Below are 12,744 nucleotides of genomic sequence, written 5' to 3' on the forward strand. Positions count from 1 at the left end.
ATTGCAGGGTCCAGAGCAGTGGCGCACTGGATAACACTAGTCTTTGGTTTCAAAGCATTTCACCTTTACATTATCAAGTTGACTTTATCCATTCTGCTTGGCATAAGCAAATGTCCCTGGGTAGATTGTGACAATCTTTTGTAAAATGTATGATTAGAGTTTTATAGTTAAAGTAATATTCAATTTTTAAAATTGAAATAAAATAGATATCAGAACTTGAATAAAAAGACCATATTAACATGGTCTTTATTTAATTGGGGCAAGAGAAATGAAATGTGAATTTAATGAAATGGGTCAAAATAGTGCATTATCTTCAGCTGTTCCATCAATGCTCTTCCTTGTATCATAAGTTTACTAATAATTACATAATATTCAACTTAATTTGCAACTCCTCTGCAAATGAAGCAGACAGTAACGACACTAGAAAGTACATGGTAAATAACATCTGTGCCTCCCTTATCAATATTCATGGTTCATCATTGACCAGCCACATAATGCCATTGCTAAGCTTAGGTTCTCCTAGCACACCCCAAACCTTTCCACCATCAGTAAGCACAAGTTAGGAGTATGATGGATTAAACATGATTTGCCCCATGAGTGCAGCACCAATAATGTGAAACTCCGTGCTATCCAGGACAATGCAGCTGATTTTCACAATCATCAGCCCCCTAACTACTCCTTCAGTATATCACCAAAAAAAAATTGGGTACAGTGTGTACCAAGAATTAAATGCATTTAGTTTTTCCAATAGCACCTCCCAAGCCTGTGATCATTATTACCAAGGCCAGAGGGAACAAGTGCATTGCAACATCACCTGCAAATTTCTCTTCCTCGCAGTGATAAGAGAACCCCAATGTTTCAATTTGATAATAATGGGTTAATCATTTTAAATCTTTGTTATCCATTATAGGACCCTGATGAGGATGAACCAAATATTCAAATTTTGCTTGAACATCGTTTCTTCAAGGAGAAAAGCAAAAGTGTCAAACAGTTCTGTGACAAGTGTGGCACCATTATATGGGGCTTGCTGCAAACCTGGTATACCTGCACAGGTGAATACTCACTATATATCAATTTGTATTTCCCTAGTTCTATTTAGAATGACAATTGTAATCATATGTAGTCAGTTTATATTTGAACACGCAAACACAAGGAATTCTGCAGATGCTGGAAATTCAAGCAACACACATCAAAGTTGCTGGTGAATGTAGCAGGCCAGACAGCATCTATAGGAAGAGGTACAGTTGACGTTTCAGGCCGAGACCCTTCGTCAGGACTAACAGGGATCTGCAGGGATCGCTCCCTATGCGACTCCCTTGTCCATTCGTCCCCCCCATCCCTCCCCACCGATCTCCCTCCTGGCACTTATCCTTGTAAGCGGAACAAGTGCTACACATGCCCTTACACTTCCTCCCTTACCATCATTCAGGGCCCCAGACAGTCCTTCCAGGTGAGGCGACACTTCACCTGTGAGTCGGCTGGGGTGATGTACTGCGTCCGGTGCTCCCGATGTGGCCTTCTATATATTGGCAAGACCCGACGCAGACTGGGAGATCATTTCACTGAACACCTACGCTGTGTCCGCCAGAGAAAGCAGGATCTCCCAGTGGCCACACATTTTAATTCCACGTCCCATTCCCATTCTGATATGTCTATCCACGGCCTCCTCTACTGTAAAGATGAAGCCGCACTCAGATTGGAGGAACAACACCTTATATTCCGTCTGGGTAGCCTCCAACCTGATGACATGAACATTGACTTCTCAAACTTCTGCTAATGCCCCACCTCCCTCTCGTACCCCATCCGTTATTTATTTATATACATACATTCTTTTTCTTTCTCCCTCCTTTTTCTCTCTCTGTCCCTCTCACTATACCCCTTGCCCATCCTCTGGGTTTTTTTCCCCCCTCCCCCTTTTCTTTCTCCCTGGGCCTCCTGTCCCATGATCCTCTCATATTCCTTTTGCCAATGAACTGTCCAGCTCTTGGCTCCATCCCTCCCCCTCCTGTCTTCTCCTATCACTTTGGATCTCCCCCTCCCCCTCCCACTTTCAAATCTCTTACTGGCTCTTCCTTCAGTTAGTCCTGACGAAGGGTCTCGGCCCGAAACGTCAACTGTACCTCTTCCTAGAGATGCTGCCTGGCCTGCTGCGTTCACCAGCAACTTTGATGTGTGTTGCTTGAATTTGTTGACCTATTTTCAATGAAATGTATATTAAGAATTCACTGTAGTATTTTGTAATACACTTGTATGGTTACCATGGCTAGTTGTAAGAAAGGATGACTTAAATCAATATTTTATGTAAGATCTGTTTTAAGTTAACCTGTAGACACTAAATTTCTGAAACCAGAGCTTGAAGTTGAAAGAAATTTAGCTGTTTTCTGGCTTATTCTTACAGCTGTTAACAAAAGATATTGAAACAGAACCTTGTGTAGTCAGCTTCAATTTAAATCAGAATTATCTGTCTTGGACTTAAATGTATCTTAAATAATGCAAAGAATCCTTGTATCTTTAAGCAGTTTTAAATGACAGGTAAAGGTTGTTATATCTGACAAGTTCAGAAAAGATCAAATAATATTCAGCAAATGGTGGTCATCAGACTGAGCAGAATTTCTGGGAAACATTGCCCCCATAATTGGATTTTAATTGTATAATATCACATTTATAATTCCATTAACTTGGAGAACCAAAATGATCACTTTTAACTAATTTAATTTCCAAACCTGTACACTAGAAATCCAGTGTAAATTCCTTAATCTGAAGCAAAGTATTTTTGAGCAGAAATAGATGCACCTCAAAAGAATAAATACAGTAGTTTGAGAAGCTGCGATTTCTGCCTTGGAAGTTGCATGTAACCATTTTTAAATATTTAATTTTGTTGCTAGGTTGTTATTACCGGTGTCATAGTAAGTGCTTAAACCAAATTACCAAATCCTGTGTACGATCAAAGGTTAGCCATCAGTCGGAATTTGAATTAAACATCTGTCCAGAAGTGGGACTGGACAGACAAGATTACAGGTGTGCAGACTGTCGACATCCAATATCCCTTCGTGAGTATTCTGTTCTAATATGCTTTGAAGAATTGAATTATTTAAAGCTGTTTACTTGAAGTATATTCTGCTAAAAGGGGGAAGGTTTTTTTTGCCAAAATTTAATTTTCTGATCTGTAAGGTTATAAGATGTGTATCTTTGTTCTTTGCGATCCTGTGAAGAAAAAGTTAGCAATTTTATATAGAAGATTTCTGATTAATTTTGTATTTCTGAGCTAAGCGCATCTTTCTTGTAGATCTTAAAAGCATAATTGAGCAATTAGGAGTGCTTTGCTTAAGGCATTATTCCTGATGTATGATGACTGGATTTCAAAACTTTGTAATTTATTTACCTCACATCATATAGTGTAACTTGGGATCAAACTTAGAATCTATACTGAATAGGATTCCTTCAGTTGCTGTGTTTGGGGAGAGGCTGGTGCACTTTATTTCTGCCTCATGAGGTCTGATTGGAGGAAGGACAATTCATTCATGTAGGATTTTGTGTTTTTAAATTCTACACCAAAGTAATATTTTTCAAGATCTATACAATAGCAGATCTTAGTAATATTTTGTTTTGACATAGGTTAAATTAGGAATTGAGGGACATCTTGGATAATTACCAATGAAAAGCATCTATAAAGTGACATTTGCTTCAAAATTTTTAATGGGCAATATTAACCTACCAGTTTAATAGTAGAATTTTGTATTGGCTGAGCATCTTGGCTTGTTCCTCAGGTAATACTATGATCTACACTTCATAACATTGGGCTTCTTAGTTGGAGGTGGACAGTATTAGCTATTGACATGATATAACTGTATAACAATTACAGCACTGAACCAGGCCATCTCGACCCTTCTAGTCCGTGCCGAACTCTTACCCCATCCTAGTCCCACCGACCTGCACTCAGCCCATAACCCTCCATTCCTTTCCTGTCCATATAGCTATCCAATTTAACTTTAAATGACAACATTGAACCTGCCTCAACCACTTCTGCTGGAAGCTCATTCTACACAGCTACCACTCTGAGTAAAGAAGTTCCCCTCATGTTACCCCTAAACTTTTGTCCTCTTAATTCTCAACCCATGTCCTCTTGTTTGAATGTTCCCCACTCTCAATGGAAAAAGTCTAACCACGTCAACTCTATCAATCTCCCTCATAATTTTAAACATCTCTATCAAGTCAAGTTGAATAGTCAACATGAATAGTCAAGTTTATTGTCATTTAACTATATATCTGTATACAAGGTATATAACCATATAATGTATATAGAAATGAGACAATGTTTCTTTGAACCAGGGTGTAAAGCATAGTAGTACACATAACACATGATAACTTATGAAGGTAAGGATAAAATCTACAAATGAATCACACACAAATAACAAACCAAAGTGCATTAATATTAAATTGTAAGGTATGGAACAGTTTAATCATTGACACTTCAAATACGATGCGGCAGGGATTTCAGAAGCCTAGTGGCCTGGGGGGAAGAAACTGTTTCTCATCCTGATCACTCCTTGTTTTTATGCATCATAGTCTCCTGCTTGGTGGTAGAAAGTCAAAAAGGATGCTAGCTGGATGAGTGGGATCCTTAATAATACTAAGAACCCTGCGTACATCACGCTCCTGATAAGTGTGCCTGCTGGGTGGTAGGGAGTCCCCTATGATCCTCTCAGCTGCTCTCACAGTCCTTTGTAAAGCTACTCCCATAGCAGATGGAGATGCAACTTGGCAGGACGCTTTCAATGGTGCTCCTGTAAGACACAGTTTAGATGATGGGGGGTGGTGGGGAGAGCCTTGCTTGCCTCAATCCTCTTAGGAAGTGGAGGTGTTCAGGGAGGTGATATTAGGGGACCAGGTGAGGTCATCTGTGATGTGAACTCCCAGGAATTAGGTGCATTTAACTCTCTACAGAGGAGCCATGTATTCGCGGAGGGGGATGGTCCATCTGCACCTTCCTGAAGTCCACAATGATTTCCTTTGTCTTCTCCGTGTTCAGGCTTGGGTTGTTCTTCTCACACCAATCCACCAGTTGCTCCACTTTCTTTATACTCCGTCTTGTCAGTTCTTGATAAGGCCAATCACTGCTGTGTCATCCACAAACCTGATGATCCAGCTTGAGCTGGATCCTGCGACACAGTCATGAGTCAGCAGTGTGAACAGCAGCGGTCTGAGCACACAGCCTTGGGGAGAGCCTGTGCTCGGCGTAATGGGAAGAGACATTACTGCCCACATTGACTGACTGTGGCCTTACTGTTAAGAAGTCCAGTATATATTACAGAGGGAGGTGTTGAGATTCATTGAGGACCATTTCCCCACCAGCTTACGGGATACGGTGGCATTGAACATCGAATTGAATTCTATAAACAGCAGTCTGACATTTTCCAGGTGGGACAGGACAGAGTGGAGGGTAGCGGCCATCGCGTTGTCAGTGGATTGATTTGAGTGATAAGCAAACCGGAAAAGATCCAGTGTAGCCAGGAGAAAGGCTTTGATGTGCTCCATGACCAGCTACTCAAAATGTTCCATAATCGTTGATGTTAATGCCACCAGGCAATAGTCATTTTGGCAGGCTGCTGGAATGATGGTTGCTGCCTTGAAAATGGAGGGGACAATGGATTGTTGCGGAGCGATGTTGAATATATCTGTCAGCACCTCCGTTATTTGGGTTGCACAGCCTTTCAGAACTTGACCTAGTATATTATCGGGCCCTGCAGCTGTGTGTGGGTTGACTCTGGTCAGGGTCGTCTTCATCTCTGCTTCAGCCAGATGGGGTGTCTGCTCCCCTGGGGGGAGGGGTGCCTTCCTCACAAGCACTTTGTTCTACAGACATGAGTACTAACCTTTCAAAATGTGCTAATCTCATGAAATCTGTTGTCCTTGAACTCTAACAGTTACTCCAGCCTGATATTTGTACTTTCACATGTCTGGAGCAATTCTTTTTGTGAAAGAAATGTTTTAATTTGTACCAGGTCCTGCTCATCTTTGCTCCCATTTAGGTAATGGTTCTTTTGCAAATTCTGAGTCATGTTTCTGGATTCCTCCATATTCTTCTCATGTTTGATATTCCCTATTTCAAGAGCTTACCCAAATACACAACTCTAGCTCTGACCTTTTGTGAACCTCTGAACTGAATCATTCCATTGTTAGTGGTATGCCTCCAGTGCCAAAGCCTGGGTCTATCATCTCTAACTCTCTCCCTCTTTTGTGCAAGTTAGAATATATTTCTTGTTGACCATTTGTAATGATATCTATTTAAGTGGTTCCACAAGAGTTTTATTACTAATACTCTTATGAAGTGAACTGGGACATTTCTTCTTGTGTAACAGGAAGAGGAACAGGTCAAGATGCAATCCCATTTGATGAGATCAAGCCTGATCTATTTCAAGCTTGAACTCCTCATCTATTCTAATTCCACATGGCCCTCAATTGTCCAAACTCAAAAATGTATTTATCTCTTTTTTAAAAAAAAAACTCCATAAACCTCTGGGTAGAAAATTACATACATTCACATGAGAGGTTAAATGACTGAAACCTTATCTTGTAACTGTCTTGTCAATTTAGAACTGTAATTGTCTTGTTTTATGCCCCAACTTAGGATCTTTCATGTTTCAATAAGATCACCCTCTTTCTTCAGCAAAGTATCGCATAAGTGAAGGGTATGCTTATTTCAAAAGGACAAATCTCAGCTTTAAAGATTGTGCTTGCTTAAATGTATTTTTATCAGATAATTATAAATGAGTACTGTAAATGTAATGTATTGCTGTACCTGTATTTTGCATTGTGAATGATAAATGTCTGAATGCCATGCAGAAAATGTGTCGCTGGAGAAATTCAGTCCAGGTTATGTGCCAATCAGGTGGGTGGATGATTTATGGTAGGATATTTTCCAAGATAAGATCTACTAGATTATATACACTCCTTCCTTCATATTAAAATATTTGTTATCTTTATTGTCATGGTCCTGTGACTTTAATTGTACTTTCAATTTTTTGGCACCTAATGTGAACTTATGCTATCCTCCTTGTTTTGCGATAGCTCTAATCACATAATTCATTTTGTAATATGAGCCTTTAAGTGGATTTTTAAATTTTGTCAAAGACTTAAAGAATAGTCATAACGTTGACATGCTGCTTGACCGGGTACACAAAATAAAGTATTTTCTATTGGAAATGAGCAATTCTGCAAATTAACATTTTAAACATTTGTTGCCCCAAGAAGCTTTTAATACTGAACTAAGAACATTGTTCGGCTAACCTTATCTTGTTTCCTGCTTAATTTGTTTGTTGCCTTTCACCTGTGTCTTTCTCATTTGAATTTTTAATTTGTACTTCAGGTGGTGTGCCTGCTGAAGCACGAAAGTGTGACTACACAGGCCAATATTACTGTAGCAGCTGCCATTGGAATGATGTAGCTGTCATTCCCGCCCGTGTTATTCACAATTGGGATTTTGAAGCCCATAAGGTGGGTGACATTGATGGGAGAAGAGAGAACTTTGCACTTGGGAGCAAGAAAATCTAGTAGCAGAGTGAAAATTTAAAGTGAAACCTTTTTATTTTGCAAATTGTAGGCATTTAAAATCATAGAATCCATATGCATAACTTTCATATATTTTAACTCTGCAGATTCTTTAAATGATAAATTGGTGTACAAATTGAGAGTATTAGTCTTAGTAATAGAGTTCTTCAGCTCAACTCATTCATACTGACCCAGGTGCCCATCTAAGCTAGTCCCATTTTCCTGTGTTTGGCTTATACTCTTTAAACCTTTCCTATCCATGGACCCAACCAAATGTACTTGCCTCGACCTCTTTCTCTGGCAGGACATTCCATAATGCACATCACTCCCTGAGTGATGACACTTTTCACGATACTAATAATCTACATAAGGATAGACTTTGATTTAAAATAAAAAATTTTAATCTATTTTAGCAGTATTTCATGTTAAGAAAGTTTGGTTATGTTCTGAGAAGGAGAACATCAATATATATGTATTTATAAACAGCACACAAAATGCTGGTGGAACAGGTCAGGCAGCATCTATGGAAGTGAATAAACAGCCGATGTTTCAGGCCGAAATCCTCCTTTAGGACTGGAAAGGAAGGGGAAAGATACCAAAATAAAAAGATAGGAGGTGGGGAAGGAGGACTAGCTAGGAGGTGATAAGTGAAGCCAGGTAAGTGAGAGAGAGAAAGGCTGGAGAAGGAATCTGATAGGAGAGTAGAGTGGACAATGGAAGAAAGGAAAGGAGGAAGGGCATCAAGGGCAGGTGAGGAGAAGAGGTAAGAGGCCAGAGGGGGGAATAGAAGAAGTGGGAAGGGGGGGGGGTGGAAATTACCAGAAGGTGAAATCAATGTTTATGCCATCAGGTTGGAGGCTACCTCCAAACAAGTCTTCCATATGCAAATGAATACCTAATATCTGCTAATGTTGGTAGCTTTTGATACTTGTGGCAGACTGACTAATTCTGTTTTTTTTATTACTAGGTGTGCCGACATAGTATGAGGTATCTCACACTGATGATATCTCGGCCAGTATTGAAACTTCGAGCAATTAATCCTCTTCTCTTCAATTATGTGGAAGAACTGGTGGAAATTCGGGTACGCTTAGATCTAAGATCTATCCTTTGCACTTGTATCCAGAATTGCAATATAATTTTCTGCTGAAAACCACAAACTGGAAAGTGTAAAGAAATTGCAAGCCAAACAGCTTAAAGCATGGAGATTCTGACAGAAATTGTAACACAAAATAATCCATACTTCAAAACTTACAAGGTGATGAAAGGAGATCCTGAACCAATGTATTAAGGGAAAATTGAACTTAATTAACTTGATTAATTCTTTGTTGTAATGGAAAATGTTTATAAAAATAATGGTGTATGATGTATCTTTACACACAATATACTTTGAACGAAGAAGCTGCAATTAGACATCTAGCCCTTCTATGCTGGTTCTGCCATTGAATAAGATCATGGTTCTCTTTTAATTTTAATGATATTTACTTCTACTAACCCAAATCCCTTGATTTCACAAAACCCCAAAAACCCATCTGTCTCTAGTTTGTTACCTCTATTCTCTGTTTTTCTTCTCATCTCCGACCTGAATGGCTAATCCCTCATTTTAAGTGCCATATCCGAGAGGAACATCATCACTGTGACTATCCTGTGAAATTTCTTAAGACTCTGTTTTCTTGTGCTGGCATGATCCACTAAATTAATCTTCCTGGGATAATCTTATAGGCAGCACCTCCAATCTTATCCACAGCAGGACACTATTTGGTGATCTGCACTCCCTTGCTTGTGAATGTATCCCTTCTCTGGTAAGGAAGCCAGTCCTGTACAGCAGCGGTCCCCAACCACCGGGCCACGGACCGGTACTGGGCCGCAAAGCATGTGCTACCAGGCCGCGAGGAAACAATATGATTTGGCGATATGAGTCAGCTGCACCCTTCCTCATTCCCTGTCATGCCCACTGTGGAGCTTGAACGCATGCGAGGTCGTTTCTCGCACGTCATCCATGTTGGTGCAGGAAGAAGATCAACTCCTCGAGCTTGCAAATGACGGCGGGCTGAAAAGTATGTTTGACATAACATCTCTGCCGGCATTCTGGATCAAAGTCGAGGCTAGATATCCTGAGATAGCCACGAAAGCACTGAAAACGTTGCTTCCATTTCCAACATATCTCTGCAATGAATGCAATGAAAACTAAATTGCGGAATAGACTGGACATAAGAAACCCGCTTCGAGTATCGCTGTCTCCCATCACCCTTCGATAGGAACGTCTTGTTGCAGGGAAACAAGCCCAGGGCTCCCACTGATTCAGCGATATTGGTGTGTTGCAATGATTTTATATGTTCATATGGGGAAAATACGTGCTGTGTGTTTAATAGCCAAAGGTTACTTAAAATGTTATGATGCTATTGACTTATAAGTGACTTATATAACCATATAACAATTACAGCATGGAAACAGGCTATCTTGGCCCTTCTAGTCTGTGCCAAATGCTACCCTCACCTAGTCCCACCGACCTGCACTCAGCCCATAACCCTCCACTCCTTTCCTGTCCATATACCTATCCAATTTTTCTTTAAATGATAATATCAAACCTGCCTCTACCACTTCTACTGGAAGTTCGTTCAACACTTCCTTCAAGCTCCCCTGAAAATTGACCTATCACTATGTTCATGCGAGGAAAATATGCGCTGTGTGTTTAATAAATTCGTTAGATAAACCCTTTTAGAAATGAAATTGAGTGTATTAGCCAGTTGTCACCTATATTCTGGTTGTGATTAACACCCCCCCCCCCCCCCCCGGGAACAGAATTGCCAAAAACGATTTGTAGAAAAAAATGGGCATGTACACGCATGCACACTGGTGCCTGCGCAAGGCTTCATGGTCATTGTAGTCTTATCGGGGTAAACACAACGTGTTAGACTACTATTGTCCGTTGGCAACCCTACCCTCTTCCCCCCCCCCCCCCCCCCCCCCGGGTCAGCCGGTCCACAGGAATATTGTCAATATTAAACTAGTCCGTGTTGCAAAAAAATGGTTGGGGACCCCTGCTGTGCGGAATACTTTGGGTGCAATTTCAGCAGGATTCTATATAATCCATACTTCATTACTTGCAAAAGGTATCTTTACTCTTATTATTCAAATCCTCTCACAGTAAAGGCCAAAATATTGTTTGTTCTTAAGTGCTTGCTACATCTACACATTAATTTCCAATGATTTGGGTACCAGAACTTCCAGGTCTCCCTCAATGCCCACACTTTTTGATCTATCACCACTTGAATATTTTGCCTGTTTCCTGTCTTTGCAAACTCTGAAAGGACTTACAAAAGATGTTTACAAATTTTAAATCATGGGCTAAAAGGTACACTGCCTGCACAGGTGCAGAATTAAATTTGAATTGGCTACAAAACCAATCAGTGGTTATTTGTCAGAGTGAATGGGAGTAGATAGTGGTTACTATAAATGATAAGACTTTGGTTTTTAATAACCTGGTGATGGTGATTTGGTTTAGAGTTTGCAAAGGGCACTAAGCCATGAAATACAGGAAACAACGAGGATAGATTTGATTTTATGAGAACACAAAACAGTATAGCACAGGGACACGCCCTTGGGCCCCAATGTCTGTACTGACCATGATGCCAGTTTAAGCTATACAACTGCCTGAATGTGGTCTATAAATTTCTCCATTCTCTGCTTGTGCATATGTGTACCTAAGTGCCTCTTTTAACCCTTGCTATTAAACCTATATCCGCATTTCCCTGACAACTTGTTCCAGACACCTAAACTATTTTTTTCTTTTTAAGAAAAACTTCCTTGTAAATCTCCTTTAATGATAAACATAATAGAAATTTTTTTTTTTTTAAACATTCCAGTATCTACTTGATTATTTTGTCTTCATTTTATCGTACAACTCCTATTGCGTCTTACTGGAAGTTGACCTTTGCTAATGTAATTTAGTTGGTGATATTTATTATTTTGCCTTTTTGATGCAGAAACTCCGGCAAGATATCTTGTTAATGAAACCATACTTCATTACTTGCAAAGAGGCAATGGAGGCAAGACTCTTGTTGCAGGTTAGACTTCACTAAAACTGATTATTTGATCCTGTAACACACACAAGAAGTTGCTGGTGAACGCAGCAGGCTAGGCAGCATCTCTAGGAAGAGGTACAGTCAACGTTTCGGGCTGAGACCCTTTGTCAGGACTAACTGAAGGAAGAGCTAGTATGAGATTTGAAAGTGGGAGGGGGAGATCCAAAATGATAGGAGAAGACAGGAGGGGACGGGATGGAGCCAAGAGCTGGACATGTTGATTGGCAAAAGGGATATGAGAGGATCATGGGACAGGAGGCCTAGGGAGAAAGAAAAGGGGGGGGGAGCCAGAGGATGGGCAAGGGGTATAGTGAGAGGGACAGAGGGAGAAAAAGGGGAGAGAGAGAGAGAAAGAATGTGTGTATGCAAATAAATAACAGATGGAGTACGAGGGGGAGGTGGGGTATTAGCGGAAGTTTGAGAAGTCATTGTTCATGCCATCAGTTTGGATGCTACCCAGATGGAATATAAGGTGTTGTTCCTCCAACCTGAGTGTGGCTTCATCTTTACAGTAGGGGAGGCTCCTGGTGTGGCCTTCTATATATTGGCAAGACCTGACACAGACTGGGAGATCATTTCGCTGAACACCTACCCTCTGTCCGCCGGAGAAAGCAGGATCTTCCAGTGGCCACACATTTTGATTCCATGTCCCATTCCTTTTCTGATATGTCTATCCACGGCCTCCTCTCATATCCCTTTTGCCAATCAACTGTCCGGCTCTTAGCTCCATCCCTCCCCCTCCTGTCTTCTCCTATCATTTTGGATCTCCCTCTCCCTCTCCCACTTTCAAATCTCTTACTATCTCTTCCTTCAGTTAGTCCTGAAGAAGGGTCTTGGCCCGAAATGTTGACTGTACCTCTTCCTAGAAATGCTGCCTGGCCTGCTGCGTTCACCAGCAATTTTTGTGTGTGTTGCTATTTTCCATGATCTCTTTTTTTTGCTATTAACGTTGTTTTAAAAAAAAATGTATTTTAACATAGGACATAGAATAGTACAGCACATTACAGACCCTTCGGCCCACATTGTTGTGTCAACCCTCAAACTCTGCCTCCCATACAGCCGCCCACCTTAAATTCCTCCATGTACCTGTCTAGTAGTCTCTTAAATTTCACTA

The 12,744-nt window shown here is 40.6% G+C and overlaps 1 protein-coding gene across 1 annotated transcript in view; it reads left to right on the plus strand.

Moving 5' to 3' along the window:
- The window catches only part of def8 (differentially expressed in FDCP 8 homolog), a 52,657-nt gene that overhangs the window by 23,519 nt on the left and 16,394 nt on the right, over positions 1–12,744 (plus strand). Inside the window, exons 6-10 of the mRNA XM_072279756.1 lie at positions 911–1,052; positions 2,886–3,050; positions 7,367–7,494; positions 8,516–8,629; positions 11,532–11,612. Of these exons, the coding sequence (XP_072135857.1) occupies positions 911–1,052; positions 2,886–3,050; positions 7,367–7,494; positions 8,516–8,629; positions 11,532–11,612 (630 nt within the window). The remainder of the gene's footprint in view (positions 1–910; positions 1,053–2,885; positions 3,051–7,366; positions 7,495–8,515; positions 8,630–11,531; positions 11,613–12,744) is intronic.

Source organism: Mobula birostris, chromosome 15 (assembly GCF_030028105.1).
Source record: "Mobula birostris isolate sMobBir1 chromosome 15, sMobBir1.hap1, whole genome shotgun sequence".
Classification (NCBI taxonomy): Eukaryota; Metazoa; Chordata; class Chondrichthyes; order Myliobatiformes; family Myliobatidae; genus Mobula; species Mobula birostris.